At 48.1% G+C, this 21,668-nt stretch overlaps 1 protein-coding gene across 4 annotated transcripts in view; it reads left to right on the top strand.

Annotated features, from left to right (window-relative positions):
• hhat (hedgehog acyltransferase) overlaps positions 1-21,668 on the top strand; it is a 446,467-nt gene that overhangs the window by 169,107 nt on the left and 255,692 nt on the right. The window contains exons 10-11 of one of the 4 annotated variants that reach the window (XM_072509787.1): positions 3,661-3,766; positions 8,975-9,582. The exons of the other annotated variants lie outside the window; for them this stretch is intronic. Coding sequence (XP_072365888.1) covers positions 3,661-3,766; positions 8,975-9,088 — 220 coding nt within the window. The 3' untranslated portion in view covers positions 9,089-9,582. Of the gene's footprint in view, positions 1-3,660; positions 3,767-8,974; positions 9,583-21,668 lie in introns of those variants that run through there. 4 annotated transcript variants of the gene reach the window in all.

Here is a 21,668-nt window from a genome sequence, read left to right as displayed (position 1 = left end):
CTCTTCTGCGCTTTGACCCTCCCTTCTGAACAACAGAGCCAGCCGTGGTGCCACGGCTCTGGCTGCTGCTGTTTTCCCCTGATAGGCTTTCCCCCCCGACAGTATCCAAAGGGGTATACCTGTTCGAGAGGGGGACATCCACAGGGGATTCCTGCACTGACTGCCTGCCCTTTCTGGTGGTCACCCATTTCTCTGCCTGCACCTTGGGGGTGACCACATTTATATAACTGCTATCTAAGACGTTTCCGCCACCTGCATACTCCTAAGTGCATCCAACTGCTGCTCCAACTGAACCATGTGGTCTGTGAGGAGCTCCAGTTGGGTGCACTTTCTGCAGATGAAGCCATCCGGGATGCTGGCAGCCTCCCGGACCTGCCACATCTCACAGTCAGAGCACTGCACCCCTCTAATTGACATTGCGTCAATTAATTAGTAAATTAAATTTAAAAGTTTTTTAAAAAGTTACTGTTAACTATATGTTTCCTAGCATTAGATTTCTACTATAAATGTGAAAGCTAAATACAGTACTCTCCGATCTCTGGCTTAGATACCCCTCTTAATTATAATTAAGTAATAAGTAATTATGTTTAATTAGTTTAACAATGCTTACATTTTTAATTTTAGTGTAGCTTCCCAACCAGCCAATCAGGTCACAGCTTTACTGTGATGTCACTTCAGTTACCCCCCTCCCCACACACAATTTGAAAAGGTAATAAAAATAAATAAAAATCACTCACATTTCCAGCTTCTCAGATGCTCTCTGGTTCTCCCTGCAGATTAAAAGTTACAGGCCAGAAGAAAGAGAGAGAACAAAACAGTAGGGAAAAAGCACCTTCTCCCACTCTGCACCAAATGACCTCAGAGCACCAAATTACCAAGTTCCAAGTTCCCACTCTGGATGTGTCTCACTCCGGCTGTTTCTCCTTGACTTGCGCAAAGCTGCACTCACGCTGTCCGTCCCTTCTCCTCCTCCATTGTATTAAAACCTCGAAACAGCAGCTTTGAGCCCTGGATCTATAACTATTTTGTCCTCTCTCTGAAATTATAGATTGAATAGATTAATGGATAATGGGTGAAAATAGTGAAACTCACAAGCTTGAACCAAAAACAACTGTAATGGTCTACAATGGCTTCTGCTCTACTTCCCTTGTTGCTGATGCAGCCTTTTATCTGAGGTGCTAACAGACACATCGAGGTGACCAAAATTCCATCCCTGAGATTTAACATCTGAATCTCAGAGACTGGAGAAGGTTTGAATGACATGCACAACCTGACCTAGCTCAGTGCTCCAATCCCAGGCCTGTCATACTGATTAACAATATATTGCTCTTGTTTAATGACTGGATGCCCTTTGGCCTTCATGAATGATTGAGCGAGGTTTGGGTTAGGTGGTGATGGCAGACCTTAGCAGAGGGGAGGTCAGAAACCCCCAATGAGGATTGTAACCTGGAAAGTGCGTGGGTTAAATGATCCGATTAAACGGTCTTGGGTGTTTGCACAACTAAAGTGTTTGAGGGTAGATGTGGTTTTCCTGCAGGAGACTCATCTATGGTTGAAGGATCAGATATGGTTAAGGAAGGGTTGGGTGGAGCAGGTTTTCCACTCGGGGATTGATACACATCCAGGGGGGGTTGCAATATTAGTCAGTAAAACAACTGCATGTGTGGTGGCCAGGGAGATGAGGGCCTGGGGGATAGGTTTGTGATGGTGAATAGGGTTTTAGCAGGGGCATCGGTGGTTCAAGTGAATGTATACGTGCACAACTGGGAGAACGCGGACTTTATGAAGAAGTTATTGGTGTCCATCCTGAACTTGGATTCCCATCACCCATCAGTTATTTATGGGTGGGGGGGAGGGCGATTTTAATTGTGAATTGTTAAATGGTCTTGGGTGTTTGCACAACTAAAGAGTTTGAGGGCAGATGTGGTTTTCCCGGCTCAGGCAGCAGGCAGCGGCATGGGAATTGAGCAGGTGATGGGGGGGGGGGGGGTTTAGTGACGGTACAGGAGAAAGTCAAGGAGACATTTGAGGCTTTTTAGCGGGGCTTATATAGATCTGAACCTGGGGGAATGATGCGGATATAGGCACTTTTTGAATGGATTGGTGTTTCTGGAGGTGGAAGAGGAGAAGCGGCAGACCTTGGAGGTGCCATTGAGGCTGCAGGATATTATAGAGTGTGTGGGGTTAATGCAATTGGGGAAGGCGCTGGGGCACGATGGCTTCCTGGTTGCATTGCTGGTTGAGTGGGCAGCATGGTAGCACGGTGGTTAACACAATTGCTTCACAGCTCCAGGGTCCCAGGTTCGATTCCCGGCTTGGGTCACTGTCTGTGCGGAGTCTGCACGTTCTCCCCGTGTGTGCGTGGGTTTCCTCCGGGTGCTCCGGTTTCCTCCCACAGTCCAAAGATGTGCAGGTTAGGTGGATTGGCCATGCTAAATTGCCCTTAGTGTCTAAAATTGCCCTTGTGTTGGGTGGGGTTACTGGGTTATGGGGATAGGGTGGAGATGTGGGCTTGGGTAGGGTGCTCTTTCAGAAAGCCGGTGCAGACTCGATGGGCAGAATGGCCTCCTACTGCACTATAAATTCTATGATTCTATGATTTCATAAACAGTTTTTGGCGGAGTTGGCATCTCATCTTTTGAGTATGTTTAATGAATCGTTGGCGAAAGGGGCGCTGCCTGCTCCGCTGGCTCAAGCTTTTATCTCTTTGATCCCCAAGAAGGGTAAGGGCCTTACGGAGTGTGGGTCTTACAGACCCATCTCATTATTGAATACAGGATGTGAAGATTTGGGCAAGATGTTGGTGAGGCGGTTTGGGGATTGTTAAGGGACGGCAGTTGTCCAGTAATATCAGGAGCTTACTGAATGTGGTTATGATTCCGTCACGGAATAAAATACCGGAGGTGATTGTGACAATGGATGCGGAGAAGGCCTTTGATCGAGTTGATTGGCGGTACTGTTTGAGATTCTTAGAAGGTTTGAGTTCGGGCCGATGTTCGTTGCGTGGCCAAGATTGTTATATGCAACCGCACGGTGTGCGTGAGGATGAATGCGATGAATTTGGGGTATTTTAGTTTGCATAGGGGAACAAAGCAGGGTTGCCCGTTGCCTCCGTTGTTGTTCGCGTGGGCTATTGAGCATTTGGCGATTGCACTCTGTGCCTCGAATAAGTGGCAGAGGATTGTGAGGGTGGTAGAGAGCATAAGGTGTTGTATGCCGATGATTTACTGTTGTATGTTGCCAATCCACTGGAGAGTATGGGGAGAATTATGGACTTGCTGGGGTAATTTGGAGCATTTTCTGGATATGAGTTAAATGTGGGCAAAAGCGAGGTCTTTCTGGTGAATGCCCAGGGGAGAAGTGTAAATTTTGGGGCTTTGCCATTTAAGGTGGCCAGGATAAGATTTGCTCTTTGGGGATTCAGGTGGCTCATGATTGGGCAACTATGCAAAAATGGAATCTGACTGGTCTGGTAGATGGGGGTCAAAGGGGATCTGAAGAGGTGGGATGCCCTGCCGCTGTCATTGGTGGGGAGGGCACAGACCGTGATAATGAACGTGCTGCCAAGATTTTTAATTATCTTTCAATCTGTTCTAATTTTCCTTCCCAAGGCATTTTTCCGCAGGGTGGATAAACTGATTTCTGAATTTGTTTGGGCAGGCAAGACGCCGAGGATTACTCGGGCCCTTTTCCAGAGTGGGAGGCTGGTGGGGACTGCCGTTTCCAAACCCGTTGCATTATTATTGGGCAGCAAACACTTGAGAAGGTGAGACGATGTGGGGAGAGGGGCGTTAGAATGGGTGCAAGTGGAGGAGGCCTCTTGCAGGGTGATAGGTTTGAGGGCACTTGTGACGGCTCCACTTCTGTTTTCTCCGTGGAAGTATACCAGCAGTCCTGTGGTGGTGTCATCAATCCAGATTTGGAACCAGTTGAGGCATTTTAAGCTGGGACATATGTCAGTCCTGGCCCCAATATGTGATCGGAAGGGATGGATGCGATATATGGGAGGTGGCATGGTGAAGGTATCGAGCGGATAAGGGACCTGTTTGTAGAGAGTAAGCTTTTAGGGGAGGCACTGCAGGAGAGGTTCGAGTTGCCGAGGGGGAATGAGTTTAGATATTTGCAGGTGCTGGACTTTGCACAGAAGGAGTTAACCCTCATTTCCATGGTGTGGTTGGGGGATCTGTATGAATTCTTGAGGTTGGAAAAGATTGAGTTCGCCCCTAGGGGATTGGAAGACCGTTCCTGTCCATTTTGAGGTTTTGTTCGTCACCAGTGGGGAGGGAGGAGGGACTGCGAGGGATTATGGGTGAAAAGGGGGATAATTTGACCAACTGTGTGTGACATGTTTATTTTGAGGTGTTATTTGTTATCTGTATTTGACTGTGTTTGGAATAAAATATATTTTAAAAAAAAAAGAAAAGGCAAGAGACCAGAAAATCAGGGTCATGCTTGTGGATTGGGCAGGGGTGTCATGTAGAGCGATCACCAAGTCTGCGTTTGGTCTCTCCAATGTAGAGGAGACCACATTGAGTTGAGAGCAGCGAGTGCAGTGTACTAAATTGAGAGATACAGGTAAATCACTGTTTCACCAGGAAGGGGTGTCTAGGGCTTTGGACAGTGTGGAGAGAGGAGGAGCAAGTGTTACATTTCTTGTGATTGACTGGGAAGGCACTGTGGAAGGGGGATGAGGTGTTGGGGATGATAGAGGAGTGGACCAGCGCATTGCACAGGGAACAGTCCCTTCAGACAACTGACAGGGAGGGAAGGGGAAGATACCTATTTTTTTAATAAACATTTTATTGAGGTATTTTTGGTATAGTGACAACAACAAAATAAACAATATGCGTGAAACCATAAACATAGTGCAAAAGTCATTTACCTCTCGAAGAGGTCCCACACTTATTGACCCCCTACTCTAATCTAAACTACTCCCCCCCCCCCCCCACCGGTCTGCTGATGATTAATTTCCCACAAAGAAGTCGACGAACGGTTGCCACCTCCGGGTGAACCCCAACAGTGACCCTCTCAAGGCGAACTTGATTTTCTCCGAACAGAGAAAGCTTGCCATGTCCGATAGCCAGGTCTCCAACTTCGGGGGCTTTGAGTCCCTCCATGCCAATAGTATCCGTCTCCGGGCTACCAGGGAAGCAAAGGCCAGAACATCTGCCTCTTTCTCCTCCTGGATTCCCGGGTCTTCTGACACCCTGAAAATCGTCACCTCTGGACTCAGTGCCACCCTTGTTTTTCACACCGTGGACATGACATCTGCAAACCCCTGCCAAAATCCCCTCAGCTTTGAACATGTCCAAAACATGTGGACATGGTTCGCCGGTCCTCCCGCACATTTTGCGCACCTGTCCTCCACCTCGGAATCTGCTCATCCGGGCCACTGTCATGTGAGCCCGGTGAACAACCTTAAATTGTATCAGGCTGAGCCTGGCACATGTTGCAGACGCGTTGTCTCTACTCAACGTGTCTGCCCACAGAGCATCCTCTATCTCACCTCCTAGCTCCTCCTCACACTTGCGCTTCAGCTCCTCGGTCTGCGTCTCCTCCGACCCCATAAGCTCCTTATAAATGTCCGAGATGCTCCTTTCTCCGACCCACCCTCTGGAAACTACCCTGTCCTGAATCCCCCTTAGCGGTCGGAGCGGGAAGGTTGCCACCTGTTTACGAAGGAAGTCCTGCACCTGCAGATACCTGAATTTGTTTCCCCTCGCCAACCCAAACTTTTCCTCCAACGCCCTCATACTCGGAAAGCTCCCCTCTATGAACATATCCCCCATCCTCTCAATCCCTGCTCTCCGCCATATCCGGAACCCCCCATCCATACTCCCCGGGGCAAACCGGTGATTATCACAGATTGGGGACCAGACCGATGCTCCCACATGCTGCCTCCACTGGCCCCAAACTCTCAGGGCCGCCACCACCACTGGACTGGTGGAGTACCGTGCCGGCGGGAACAGCAGAGGCGCAGTTACCAATGCCCCCAAACTGGTGCCCTTACATGATGCTGCCTTCATACGCACCCATGCCGACCCCTCCCCCACCACCCACTTCCTGATCATGGCTATATTAGCCGCCCAGTAATAGTTGTTAAAATTTGGCAGCGTAAGCCCGCCCTCTCCCCGACTCCGCTCAAGCATTACCTTCCTTACTCGCGGGGTCTTGCCCGCCCAGACGAAGTCCGTGATCGCTCTGTTGACCCGCTTAAAAAAGGACCGCGGAATAAAGATGGGGAGACACTGAAATACAATTAGGAATCTCGGGAGGACCGTCATCTTCACCGTTTGCAGCCTCCCAGCCAGAGACAACGGAAACGCGTCCCATCTCCGAAAATCATCCTTCATTTGGTCCACCAGCCGGGCCAGATTCAATTTATGCAGCCGGTCCCATTCCCGCGCCACTTGGATGCCTAGGTACCTAAAGCTTCCCTTTACTAACCTAAACGACAGCTCTCCCAGTCGCCTCTCCTGTCCCCTTGCCTGGACCACAAACATCTCACTCTTTCCCATATTAAGCTTATACCCCGAAAACCGGCCAAATTCCCCTAGAGTCCTCATGGTTTCTTTCATCCTCTCTATTGGGTCCGAAACGTACAGAAACAGGTCATCCGCATAGAGCAAAACCCTGTGCTCCACCCCCGGACCAGTCTTCTCCAGCCCCTCGAGGCTCTCAGAGCAATTGCCAACGGCTCTATAGCCAGCGCAGACAACAGTGGGGAGAGGGGCATCCCTGTCTCGTCTCCCGGAGCAGTCTAAAATAGTCCGATGCTGTCCTATTCGTCCGTATACTTGCCGCAGGAGCCTGATACAGTAACCTGACACAGTCAATAAAGCCCCACCCGAATCCGAACCGTCCCAGTATCTCCCACAGATAGTCCCATTCTACCCGATCAAAAGCCTTTTCTGCATCCATTGCGATCACTACCTCCACCTCCCTACCTTCTGGGGGCATCATGATCACATTTAACAACCTTCTTACATTGGCCACCAACTGCCTACCCTTGACAAACCCCGTCCGACCCTCCCCAATAATGTCCGGAACACAATCCTCAGTCCTGGAGGACAAGATTTTGGCCAGCAACCTGGCATCTACATTCAACAGGGAGATTGGCCTGTAGGACCCACACAGCTCCGGGTTGTTGTACCGCTTAAGAATCAGCGGAATCATTGTCTGTGACGTCGTCGGGGGGCAACACACCTCTTTCCCTTGCCTCATTGAACATCCTCAACAACACCGACCCCAACATCCCCGAGAACGTTTTATAAAACTCCACTGGGTACCCATCCGGACCCGGGGCCTTACCCGCCTGCATAGCCTTCAAGCCCTTCACTATCTCCTCCAGCTCGATTGGGGCCCCCAGCCCTTCTACCCGCTCCCCGTCCACCTTTGGGAAATTCAGCCCCTCCAAGAAGTGCCTCGTCCCCTCCGGGCTCGGAGGGGGTTCCGACCTGTACAGTCTACTGTAGAAATCCCTAAATGCATTATTCACCCCTGCTGAATCTCCAACCAGGTTCCCATCTCCGTTCTTTACTTTCCCTATCTCCCTAGCTGCCTCCCTCTTCCTAAGCTGCTCTGCAAGCATTCTGCTGGCCTTCTCTCCATGTTCATAGATCGCCCCCCTCGCCTTTCTCTGCTGCTCCACTGCCCTCCCTGTGGTCAGCAAGCAAAACTCTGCCTGTAACCTCCGACCTTCCCTTAAAAGCCCTGCCTCTGGGGTCTCCGCATGCCTCCTATCAATCTGTAGTAACACCTTTACCAATCGGTCCGTCTCTGCCCTGTCCATCTTCTCCCTATGGGCCTGGATCGAGATCAGCTCCCCCTGACCACCGCCTTCAGTGCTTCCCACACCACCGCTGCTGAAATTTCCACCGTGTCATTGACCTGCAGGTAGTTCTGAATACATTTTCTCAGCCGCTCGCACACCCTGCCCGTTTTTGAGCTTGATCAGTCCAAGCCAGGGTCCATAACTGTGTTGAAGTCCTCTCCCAAGACCAACCTGGGTGAGTTCAGGTCCGGTATCTTCCCCAGCGTCCTCTTTATAAACTCCACATCATCCCAATTTGGCACATACACATTTACTAATACCACCTGCACCCCCTCTAGCTTCCCACTGACCATAATGTACTGACATCCCACGTCCGAGACTATTCTATCCGCCTCAAACACCACCCGCTTATTGATCAGGATCGCGACCCCTCTAGTCTTTGAATCTAGTCCCGAGTGAAAGACCTGACTGACCCATCCTTTCCTCAGTCTAACCTGGTCCGTAACTCTAAAGTGCATCTCCTGCAACATTACCACGTCCGCCTTCAATCCCCTAAGATGCGCGAACACATGTGCCGTTTTGACCGGCCCATTTAACCCTTGAACATTCCAGGTGATCAGCCTAGTTGGGGGGGCTCATTGCGCCCCCCCCCCCCGCCAATCAGCCATCCCCTTTTTTGGGCCCGCCTCCAGCCCGTGTTCCGCGCCTCCATCGGTCCATCCCCAGGCAGCCCCTGCCCCCAACCTCCTCTCTGTCCCTCAGCCCAAGTCCCTCCCTTGTCAGCAGAACATTCCCCCCCCCCCCCCAGTACAACATCCTGTAACCCAACCCCTTTACTAAACCAAACATCTGCACACACCCCACTGCTCTTCCGAGAGCTAGTTCACCATGCTAGCTTGGTGGCCCCCATCCCCGGCGCCAGATAGTCTTCCACCTATTGTTCCCTCCCCCCCCCCCATCTCATACAAACAAACTCCAACATCAAACAATCCCCACACAATTCTTCTGCTGGTCTCTCAGCATCCCCACCTCCAACTCCACCGCAGTTTGATGTTCCTCCTGCTCAGCCAGCGCCTTCTCCACCTTCTGGATCTCCCAATCTATGCTCCAACCGCTTAATCAACTCTTTTATCGGGTCCAAGCTGTCCCGTTTCTGCGTAGCAAAGCTTTCCTGAATGACTTGCATCTGCTGCTCCATAGGCTGCTGGGTCGACAAGCCAGAGGTCCGAACCTCCGCCATGCTGTCTTCTGTTGCAGCTACAGCCCAAGCCTTCTCGATCTTTTTGTTTCTACACCGAAGTGGGAATTCAGTAAACAATTGCCACAACATCCGTTTTACAATTCAAGTCCGGTAGAAAAACGGGGGAAAGGTCCAAAAGTCCGACCAGAGCGGGAGCCACCAAATGTATGACTTACTCCTTCATAGCCGCCACCGGAAGTGGGAAGATACGTTTGTTGGTGACATTAGGATGGATGTAGTGGATATGGCAAAGAATCCATTGACTTTTTTGTGCTATATTGGCATTTTCACAGCTATTGTCAGTTTGCTGCTGTTCATTAGTTTAGAGAAATTGCAACGAGTGTTGAGGTCCGTCATTAAAATACTGATTTCCTGAAGTAGCTTTTTTTGCTGTTTGCTCAACCCGTTATTAATCTACTGCTTATGATCATTCAAATTTATTCAGTTGAAATTAATTTGCCATTAATATTGTTACAGATTTTGTGGATTAAGTGCTTCAAATTATGCTCATGGTAATTATTTCCTGAATTTTCTGTAATGTGAATGTCTTAAAATTCTTCTTGTTTTAATTAAAATTGAGATGTAATATAAACATGACGTACTTTATTCTTGCTTGTTCATCTCTCATATTTGGAACTGAATATTATTCTTTTTTAAACTGGCATAATTTTATGCATGCTTAGAAACATAAGTACGAACTTTTAATATTTATGCCATAGAAGGAGGCAATTTGGCGCATTGTATCAGTTCGCTTGAGAATTTCAAAATTAATCCACTACTCTGCACTCTTTCTCCTTTAGCTGTGTATATTCCTTTGTGATTCACCTAATACCTGCTCATTTTTTTCATAAAATATATAACGTCTCTGCTTCAACCAACTTTGTGACAAAGCACTTCATGCTCGACCAATTTAATATGGAACATTTCTGCTCATGCCTTTATGACAATTTTAAAGTGATGACTTCTAATCACTGACTCTCCAGCCAGAGGATGTTATCCTTAGAATGCCACAGAATCCTTACAGCGCAGAAGGAGGTCCATCGAGTCTGCACCAACACTCTGAATTTTCTTTTCATGTACTAAATAATCTGTTTGAGCTGCACGCAGAAAAATGTTTTTCACTGTACCTTGGTACACGTGACAATTCAAGTGATTGAATTTGCAACAATTGGAAAGAGCACCCTGCCTAGGACCACTGCCCTGCCTGATCCCCCTAACCCACCTAACCTCCACATCTTTCTGGACACTAAGGGGAAAATTAGCAAGGCCAATTCTCCTCGCCTCCACATCTTTGAACTGTGGCAGTAAACCAGAGCACCCGGAGGAAACCCATGCAGACACTGGGAGATTATTGCCCTATTCATCCTGCTAAATCCCTTCATCATTTTTAAAAGCCTCTATTAAATTTATTGGTCTTCTCTATTCCAGTGGAAACAATTCCAGCATCCAGCAACTCGTATAACCATAGTTGATCATCTTGGTGAATTCACACTTAATGCTTTTTAAGGCTTTAATTTTCATATGCATTAATCTAAATAATTGATTTATCATTAACAATTTTGTATTCTGAGTCTATATAATGAAAACCAAAATATTTTTGTCCTTTTTTGAAACGTCCATCTATCTAGTCACACTTTATGTATTATATATTTGAGTTCCAAAGTCCATCCAAACCAAAGAATCTAATTATATCAATGGCAGTTCATTTGAACTAATTTATCTATTGCTGACTGTACAGATTTAATGTGGGCATGAATAACTTCCATTGATATGTATACTCCAGTTTCCTGTGTTTTCTCATTAACTATAAACTCCATCTACTATATCACAATACATTAAGTTATTCTGTGTACTTCGGTTCTGAAGAAGTCATATTCTAACCAAAGCATTATCTCACTTTTTCTCTCGCCACAAAGCTGCCAGACCTGCTGAATATTTCCGGCACTTCCTGCTTTTATTTCGGATTTCCAGCATCTGCCGTATTTTGCTTTTAAAATTATTCTGTGTACTGTACACGTCTTATATGGAAGCATGTTCTAATTTAGGATGAGAAATTTCTACCACTGTTGGTGGCCATTTTACTGATGTCACATCATTCCTAAGTATTTTACCATGCAACTGGATTAGATTACAACAAAACTGAAAATAAACATACAATGGATTAAACAATCGGAGCCCAAAGAAATCACGGCCGGGATTCTCCGACCCCCTGCCGGGTCGGAGAATCGCCGGGGACTGGCGTGAATCCCGCCAGTTGCCGAATTCTCCGGCACCGGATATTCGGCGGGGGCGGGAATCGTGCCGCGCCTGTTGGCGGGCCCCCTCCCGCGGCGATTCTCCGGCCCACGATGGGCCGAAGTCCCGCTGCTGGAATGCCTGTCCCGCCGGCGAGGATCAAACCACCTCTCTTCCCAGTGGGACTAGGCGGCACGGGCGGGCTCTGGGGTCCTGGGGGGGGCGCGGGGCAATCTGGACCCGGGGGGTGCCCCCACGGTGGCCTGGCCCGCGATCGGGGCCCACCGATCCGCGGGTGGGCCTGTGCCATGGGGGCACTCTTTTCCCTCCGCCTCGGCCACAGTCTTCACCACGGCCGACGCGGAAGACACCCCTCCCTGCGCATGCGCGGGGATGATGCCAGCAGTCGCTGACGCTCCCACGTATGCGCGGACTTCCGCCGCCCGGCAAAGTCCTTTCGCCCCCGGCTGGCGTGGTGCCAAACGTCTTTCCCGCCGGCTGGCGGCGCGCCAACCACTCCGGTGCAGGGCTAGCCCCTCAAGGTGAGGGCTTGGCCCCTAAAGGTGCGGATTTCCGCACCTTTTGGGGCAGCCTGACGCCGGAGTGGTTCACGCCACTCCACCCCGCCGGGACCCCCCGCCCCGCCGGGTAGGGGAAAATCCTGCCCTCCAAAACCTACACCTTTAATTATGAACATTTCAATTTTAATTCCTTTAATCATCATTCATGCAAAGACAGATAACTAGAAATAAGCAATGTTCTGGTGTTAGCATTTACTTCATCCTGTTGCAGTAACTGCATGAAACGCTGAAACATTGAAATGCTGAGGTCACTTTGGTGATTTGACATAAATGCATTGGTTCATAGTCTTGATGCTAATCGGAGGTAAACAAAGGGAAACTAATGTTTCTACCCACTTGAAATCTAATAATTCCCCACATTTGAAGTGGCCTAGAAGCATTTGCATTCTCAGATCATAGAAAGTGCTATAATTACATGATTCCTTATCACAAAAGCTTTTCAGACTTTTTTGTCTTCGACTACTCTCATCCCTGCTGAATGGGAGATGTTCTAAGCTGAATGATTTCTTGTCATATTTATGATATAATGACTAAGAAGGACCAAGATACAGTACAATGATAGATTAGTGGCTAACATAAAATGGAACCTAAAAGTATTTTAAAAACACAAGTCGTAAGAGGAAGATTTGGGCCAAATTAAGGAACCGAAAGAGATATTTTTGTGGAGGCAGAGGGCATTCGTGAGGTATTTAATGAAGTCTCGGAATCTAGCATCAACCATAAATTTTTTTAAGAGGCTGTCTCTTTGTTCTAAGCACCTGGTATTTCATGGAAATTCTTCATAATAATGATAATCTTTATTGTCACAAGCAGGCTTACATTAACAGTGCAATGAAGTTACTGTGAAAAGTCCATAGTCGCCACATTCCGGTGCCTGTTCGGGTACACAGAGGGAGAATTCAGAATGTCCAAATCATCTAACAGCATGTTTTTTGGGACTTGTGGGAGGAAACCGGAGTACTGGGAGGAAACCCACGCAGACACAAGGAGAACGTGCAGAGTCCACACAGACAGTGACCCAAGCCGGGAATCGAACTGGGACCCTGGAGCTGTGAAGCAACAGTGCTACCCACTATGCTACCGTGCTGTCCCAGAATAAAGAGGCAGCCTTGTTTAAAACACCATGGTTAGAAAAACAACTGTTCTTAGTAAATGGACCCCTGTGAAGCCATATAAATAAACAATGATAATCCTTCCTAGGAAACTGCCTGGACCTGTCAATCAGGAGGCTTTTCAAAAGTAATAGTCGATGAAACTGTTTGTAACTGATGCAGTTTAAAGCTTTTAGGCTTGAAAGAGATAAAGGGCAATTAAATTGACAGTGGAAAAAAAACACTTGAAAGGTTTCCACCACATTAAAGGGAATACTTTTATCTCCATCTCACAGATCTTTGAACTTGGCATGCTGACAGTTTAAAGGGTTTAAAGGCTGCAGAGGGGAAGACCATCCAAATTGACCACCATCCCAGGAAGTACCCCGACCTGAGCCCGTCCAGCCCAGCCCAAGCCCCCAGGACCTCCACCTCCCATGAAAGACACTCTTGTGCTCATGAGGCAGGTGTAAGGAGATTACATGCCCATCTACCCCCCCCCTCCCCCCCTCCCCTCTCGGATGCAAGCTACAAGGTCCCCAGTTCGCAGGACTTGCACCAATTCACACCAGCCGGACACCTGGCTGGGGTGTGGGAGCATTACATGAGGCTGTTGAATCAGGCATCCAACTTGATAATTGCATTCAAATGAATGCAGATGAGGACTTTGCATTTCTAGGAATCCTGGCGGGACAGACTGGGAGACTCTCAATAGGTTTGACGCCCAACGTGAAACCTGATTTTAGCCTGATTCCACTGAGCATCGCAAAACCCGCCGCTAGCTAGCAGACCTGGAGAATCCCCCCTGATATCGTCAATGGGTCAGGCTAAGACTAAAAGACATGCACATTGGGTGCACAGTTTGGTGCACTGGGATTTCCAGCAAGTCTAGGTTCAGTGTTAAGGGACATGAAGAGGTTTGGCACCATTTTGACACAAGGCCTTACACAGAACTAGTGTCTGGCTACTTCCACAGCCCACCTACGCATCCAAGCATGCTGCAGCACCTGGTGGCTGTTGTCTTCCTCTTGACTAGTAGATCCCGCTGCCAGCCAATGGCGGACTGCCACCAAGAAACACATGGCCAGAGAAACTTGCTCAATATCTTAGTACTCTAATGGAAGACTGATGTCATGCAATCTCAGCTTTCTGACGTGGCTCCGGAAACCACCATTCAAAGGGGATTCCAGAGCATCACAGCGTTCTAGCAATCTTCTCTCCAACAAAGGTTGCTCAGACGCTGTCCCAGAGGTGTGGCAATGGCCCCAAGCACTATGAACCTGCTCCAGATGACAATATTCATGCTCCATCCTTGCCACAGCACCAATATCCTTACTGTTATCTGTCAATCAACTAGATCAGACCGCTGTCCATGCCAGTCTCCTCACTGAAAGTCAGCAACTTCCAGCAGACATGCTGTAGACATTAGGAAAGTACCTAATAGGAGCTCTCAGGCAAGCAAATTAGATAGATAGTAGATGCATTAAGGGAATGCATGAAGTAAATTTTTTTATTTTTCTGTGCATTAAGACATGATTTAATTTCTAAATTTGGACTGGAATGTGCATTTTGAAGATAAATTTGAGATTTGAAATAAAAAGCGTTTTAAATTGGTGAAATTGAAGGTAGCCCTAGATTTTGGCCAGGCAGAAAAATTGCTCCCTAGACACAGGCCTAAATTTTCCACTCCCCCAATCTACATCCTGATGGTGGGAAATGACGGCAGCAACTTGCTCTCCCAACCATCATGGCAGGATACTGGTGGGTCTCCACTCCTACCTAGTGGAGTGCCTATATGCAGCTCCTGCTTGTCAGGCTCTAAAGTGCTGATCCCAACCCCACCATATCACACACCGGCATGCATTGGAGTTGCACTAACTCCACGTGACACCGGTGCTGGCCCATTAGGATTTCTTGAATCGCTCCCGGACCGGTGCCGCTATCGTGAATGTAGAACACTTGTGATTCAGTCCCAGCGTCAGCACTTAGTCTCTCAAATGGAGAATGCAGCCCAATATGTTGCTTATTAAATACAAAGCTTCTCTTACTCGGAAATGGGAATTAAACAAAGCGATGATCATAGAATGATAAAAGAACTGCAGATGGCGATTAAGTGAAAGAGCGGTGTGGGAATGAGGGGTTCCTTTTCATGGGACACTGGCATCAGTTTTGGGACAGGGGGGACCTATACCGTTGGGATGGTCTCCACCTGAACCGAGCTGGGACGAGTGTTCTGACGAAAAGAGTAAATAGGGTGGTCAATAGGACTTTAAACTAAAGATTGGGGGGGGAAGGGAAAGTCAGGGAACCAAGAGGTGAAGTAATCAGCGGGGAGCGTAGCTGCTTAGGAATACAAAAAAACACGAACAGACAAAACTCAAGAGTGGTTACGATTGTCCCCATCCCACAAAATATGCACAGTGTATGGAAAGGCTCAGTAAACCAAGGTCCACCACACTAAGAAAACAAAAAGGGACGGTTAATAGAGAATTAAAGGTGCTATATTTAAATGCGCGCAGTGTACGGAACAAGGTAGATAAGCTTGTGGCCCAGATTGTGACTGGCAGGTATGATGTGGTAGGCATCACAGAGACATGGTTGCAGTGGGTTCAGGACTGGCATTTAAACATCCAGGGATTCACAACCTATCGAAAAGACAGAGAGGTGGGCAGAGGGGGCGGGGTTGCCTTGTTAATTAGGAATGAAATTAAATCAATAGCACTAAACGACATAGGGTCTGATGATGTGGAGTCTGTGTGGGTAGAGTTGAGGAACCACAAAGGCAAAAAAACCATAATGGGAGTTATGTACAGGCCTCCTAACAGTGGTCAGGACCAGGGGCACAAAATGCACCACGAAATAGAAAGTGCATTTCAGAAAGGCAAGGTCACAGTGATCTTGGGGGACTTTAATATGCAGGTGGACTGGGTAAATAATACTGCCAGTGGACCCAAGGAAAGGGAATTCATTGAATGTTTACAGGAGGGCTTTTTGGAACAGCTTGTGATGGAGCCCACGAGGGAACAGGCCATTCTGGACTTAGTGTTATGTAATGAGCCAGACTTGATTCAAGATCTTAAAGTAAGGGAACACTTAGGAGGCAGTGATCATAATATGGTAGAATTCAATCTCCAATTTGAAAGAAAGAAGGTAGAATCAGATGTAAAGGTGTTACAGTTAAATAAAGGTAACTACAGGGGCATGAGGGAGGAACTGACGAAAATCGACTGGGAGCAGAGCCTAGTGGGAAAGACAGTAGAACAGCAATGGCAGGAGTTTCTGGGAGTAATTGAGGACACAGTACAGAGGTTCATCCCAAAGAAAAGAAAGGTTATCAGAGGGGGGATTAGGCAGCCATGGCTGACAAAGGAATTTAAGGAATGCATCAAAGCAAAAGAGAAAGCCTATAATGTGGCAAAGAGTAGTGGGAAGTCAGAAGATTGGGAAGGCTACAAAAACAAACAGAGGATAACAAAGAGAGAGGTAAGGAAAGAAAGGATCAAATTTGAAGGTAGGCTAGCCAGTAACATTAGGAATGATAGTAAAAGTTTCTTTAAATACATTAAAAACAAACGGGAGGCAAAAGTTGACATTGGGCCGCTCCAAAATGACGCTGGTAATTTTGTGATGGGAGACAAGGAAATAGCTGAGGAACTGAATAAGTACTTTGCGTCAGTCTTCACAGTAGAAGACATGAGTAATATCCCAACAAGTCAGGAGAGTCAGGGGGCAGAGTTGAATATGGTAGCCATCACAAAGGAGAAGTTGCTAGAGAAACTAAGAGGTCTAAAAATTGATAAATCTCCAGGCCCAGATGGGCTACATCCTAGAGTTCTAAAGGAGATAGCTGAAGAAATAGTGGAGGCGTTAGTTATGATCTTTCAAAAGTCACTGGAGTCAGGGAAAGTCCCAGAGGATTGGAAAATCGTTGTTGTAACCCCCCTGTTCAAGAAGGGAACAAGGAAGAAGATGGAAAATTATAGGCCAATTAGCCTAACCTCGGTTGTTGGCAAGATTCTAGAATCCATTGTTAAGGATGAGATTTCTAAATTCTTGGAAGAGCAGGGTCGGATTAGGACAGGTCAGCATGGATTTAGTAAGGGGAGGTCGTGCCTGACAAACCTGTTAGAGTTCTTTGAAGAGATAACAAATAGGTTAGACCAAGGAGAGCCAATGGATGTTATCGATCTTGACTTCCAAAAGGCCTTTGATAAGGTGCCTCACGGGAGACTGCTGAGTAAAATAAGGGCCCATGGTATTCGAGGCAAGGTACTAACATGGATTGACGATTGGCTGTCAGGCAGAAGGCAGAGAGTTGGGATAAAAGGTTATTTTTCGGGATGGCAACCGGTGACGAGTGGTGTCCCGCAGGGTTCAGTGTTGGGGCCACAGCTGTTCTCTTTATATATATTAACGATCTAGATGACCTGACTGAGGGCATTCTGGCTAAGTTTGCCGATGATACAAAGATAGGTGGAGGGGCAGGTAGTATGGAGGAGGTGGGGAGGCTGCAGAAAGATTTAGACAGTTTAGGAGAGTGGTCCAAGAAATGGCTGATGAAATTCAACGTGGGCAAGTGCGAGGTCTTGCACTTTGGAAAAAAGAATAGAGGCGTGGACTATTTTCTAAACCGTGACAAAATTCATAATGCTGAATTGCAAAGGGACTTGGGAGTTCTAGTCCAGGATTCTCTAAAGGTAAACTTGCAGGTTGAGTCCGTAATTAAGAAAGCAAATGCAATGTTGTCATTCATCTCAAGAGGCTTGGACTATAAAAGCAGGGATGTACTTCTGAAGCTTTATAAAGCATTAGTTCGGCCCCATTTAGAATACTGTGAGCAATTTTGGGCCCCACACCTCAGGAAGGACATACTGGCACTGGAGCGGGTCCAGCGGAGATTCACACGGATGATCCCAGGAATGGTAGGCCTAACATATGATGAACGTCTGAGGATCCTGGGATTATATTCATTGGAGTTTAGGAGGTTGAGGGGAGATCTAATAGAAACTTACAAGATAATGAATGGCTTAGATAGGGTGGACGTAGGGAAGTTGTTTCCATTAGCAGGGGAGACTAGGACCCGGGGGCACAGCCTTAGAATAAAAGGGAGTCACTTTAGAACAGAGATGAGGAGAAATTTCTTCAGCCAGAGAGTGGTGGGTCTGTGGAATTCATTGCCACAGAGGGCGGTGGAGGCCGGGACGTTGAGTGTCTTTAAGACAGAAGTTGATAAATTCTTGATTTCTCGAGGAATTAGGGCTATGGAGAGAGAGCGGGTAAATGGAGTTGAAATCAGCCATGATTGAATGGTGGAGTGGACTCGATGGGCCGAATGGCCTTACTTCCGCTCCTATGTTTTATGGTCTTATGGTCTTAAGTTATTGCAGTTATCTTTCAGGACTGTAAAAGGTCCATAATTAGTGAATACCAATGCTTTATCTTTACTGAATAAAACAACATTGGCAACTTCCTTTCACATGGGTCCATATTGTTGATATTGTCTATCCAATGTCTGCTGGGTTTTGAAAGCACTATAAAATTTGGCAGAGACCGCAGAGCTTCAACAGTTGCTAATGTCAATGCTTGAAAAGAAGATTGAGAAAAAATTATTTGAATCCTTATGAAATGATTTTTATTTCAGGCTAATGTAAAATTCTGTGCATTTCTGGGAAGACAAGAGTTTCTGTCAGCACATTTCGAACATGGTTTAGATGGAAAGACATGCTTTTACTATAATTGAATTCCCCATATTGCAAGGGAGGTGGTGGTGTCACTGGACCAGTAATCCAGAGGCCCAGGGCAATGCTCTGGGGGCCCGGGTTCAAATACCACTACATCAGATGGTGAAATTTGAATTCAATAAAAATTTGGGATTAAAAGTCTCATAATTACCATGAAACCATTGTCAATTGTTGTAAAAACGTATCTGGTTCACTAATGTCCTTGAGGGAAGGAAATCTGCCATTCTTGCCTGGTCTGACCTACATGTGACTCCAAAATGGTTGACTCTTAACTAACTGCCCTTTAGTTCAAGGGAAATTAAGGATTGGCACCAATTGTTGGCCGTGAAGTGACGGCTTCATCCCATGAAAGAATATTTTTAAAAATTGATGTAAATTGTTTAAAAGCAGACATTGAGATTTTTAAAAATTCTTTCATGATAGGTGTCACGACAGTAGTTGCCCATCCTTAACTGTATCGCAAATGCAGGATTGTAGATATATTGGATTATAAACATTTTAAAATGGAAGCGTCAAAGCCTGGGTTCAGAGTATGTTTGACTGAAGTAGTCATGTTTTTAAAATAATCTTGTTTAGCAAGACCATTAAGCTTTTAGGAGCCAGAGGTGAAATTGACCATTGTAAAAGCCTGGGCTAATATACTGTTGTTTGACCAGGGGGAGTACCTGCAGGAGTTAATATGTTTTCAGCTTGGGGAGATGAGGGGCGAGATTCACCGTTGCCCGACGCCGAAATCGGGAACGGTGGTCGGGCGGAGAAGAGCTCCCGATACCGAAATCGTGGCAAGTGCTGGTTTGCCGCCGAATCATGATGCTCCGAGCTTTCCAAATTGGTGTCATTGCAACGCGCGAAGGATTTGTTTTTTGGAGAGGAGAAACCAGACTCATCGGAGCTGAGGGAATGTTAAGAACCAGCTTTGCAAAAAGTTGGTTCGATTGGCTGGCAACCTGTGGTTTTGCCAGGTACAGTGTTCTGGCTGACAACAGTCAGTGATTGCGTCCCAGCCAGATGCTGAGCCTATGGAACATGCTATCCCGCAGCTGATGGAAACGTTAGGAAGTGGCCAGAACATTTCAGAGGGAAATGGCAGCGACACTTTAGCAGGTCCATAGCTGATTGGAGGAGTCCCAGAGGCTACGGGCGCAGGAGATGTCGCTGGCATTGCATGGCATCGAGGCCAACACTGCTAAGGTGGCGACCGCAGTGGAGAGCCTGCTGCATGATGTTGGCAGCATTAGTGAAGGTCCAAGGTGGGGCGCAGACGGTGACGGCGATGGCTCAGGGTCTCAATAGAGGTGGATATGATCCAGTACCAGGATGACCTTGATAAGATTCTGCGGGACAAGTCCCGCTCTCAGATGAGAATGGCCGAGGTGCTGTAGAGCTTGTCCCAGTCGATGGTTGGGCATTGCTGAGGCACTGCAGAGCATGTCCCAATCACTGAGGTGCATCTCTGAGAGCGTCGACACGATAGTGCAGACATCAGGGAGTTGCCAGGGCTGGCCGAACCAGATGACGCAGGGACAGCCGGGGCTCAACTGCTGCCCCTCTGTCCCGAGGTGAACCCAAGGGCCCTCTGGGCACTGAGTGGGAGGGGAGGGTTCTGGGTGCCAACCCGGACCCTGTTCCATGGAGTGAGATTGGAACCCCACCCTGTGCAGGTGATGGGTGTGAGCAAGCACTCCGAAGACAGGTAGGTGTCAGACTATGGCATAGATTAAGGAACACCTGTGCTCAGCTCTCTGCAGGTTATCATTACCTCCCTTGCCCTCGACAGTGACCCGCTGACAGTGCAGTTGCAGTCCCAGCACCCTGGAGTGATGTTACACATACCCTGGGAGGGTTGGAAATGGGGGAGTGGTGGCGGCGGATAAGGTAGCGTTGACGGACAGGTTCTTATTGAAGCGAGCAAGTATGAGGACCTCCCTGGTCCCCCGGGCTTGTTAGACCCTCACTGCTCCCTGATGGTCGGTCGGCCAAGTCCTCGGGGTGTGGGGTGGGTCCCTGCACGTGGGCCGCCACCTCGAGCATCTGCAGACTCTGCTGCCTCCTCTTCTGCCGCCGCCGCCTCTGGCATCTGGATCTCGGCCTACCACCAGCACCACTAGGGCCTGTTCTGCGTGGTCCAAATTACCGTCCATAACGTTCAATATCTTTAAGGAATTGGGAGAGGGTGTTAGACAGACAAACAGCGATGGTTCCCACCCCGGGACCCTCCATTTCGTCCATTGATTCCCCCTCCCTCCCCCACACCCGGAAAGCCCTGCCCACGGATTCCAGGTCACAGAGGCCCCACCCCCTCTCAATGGACCACAGACACTGTACCCCAGACTCGCGCACATACCTTCACCTGGTTCTGGTCCCCTCCCCGATGCTCTCGCCCACCTTCTGGCCATGGACATTTCACCCGAGCTGTATCCAATGCCCTGGATATTCAGATGTTGCAGTGTTCAGGCACAGTACCCGGGCATCGCGGTCTGATTGGGATGCTAGGCAATGACTCCCACAAGCTACATGGGCCACCCAGGCTCAGGAATCCCACTTGGGTTGTGTGAAGTGTTCACTTAAGCACGATTGCCAATTCCCTATTAGCAATAGCATTCGGCCGCATGGCCAGAGACCTTGGCAGTCAGTGGGGGTTATGGGTGGTCAGTGGGGCAGATAGGCAGGGTATTGGGTTACCCCCGGAAAAGGTACACACTATCCAGGGGCTTGGCATTGTGGAAACATGCGCAGTTGCTCCTCACAGTGTTCACCCGCCACCCCCATGATGGCCCACCCTTGTGGAGGATTCACCCCACCCCTCCCAGCTAAAGGTCCCACAAGCCCAGTGACCCCAGGCTCTTTGCCTGTGAGCAAAGAAGGCTACTCATTTCTTTGGCTCCCCACAGAAGCCTTTCCGCCAAGTTCACGCTTTTCAAAAGGAGTACTAATCGGTGCCGGAGTACTAATCGGTGCCAGTGTGACCACTTGCTGGGGAGGCCGCTGAATGACAGGAGGCCATTG

This window comes from Scyliorhinus torazame, chromosome 1, assembly GCF_047496885.1.
Source record: "Scyliorhinus torazame isolate Kashiwa2021f chromosome 1, sScyTor2.1, whole genome shotgun sequence".
Lineage (NCBI taxonomy): Eukaryota > Metazoa > Chordata > Chondrichthyes > Carcharhiniformes > Scyliorhinidae > Scyliorhinus > Scyliorhinus torazame.
The sequence above is the reverse complement of the archived record's forward strand: the minus strand, read 5'-3'. Positions and strand labels throughout refer to the sequence as shown.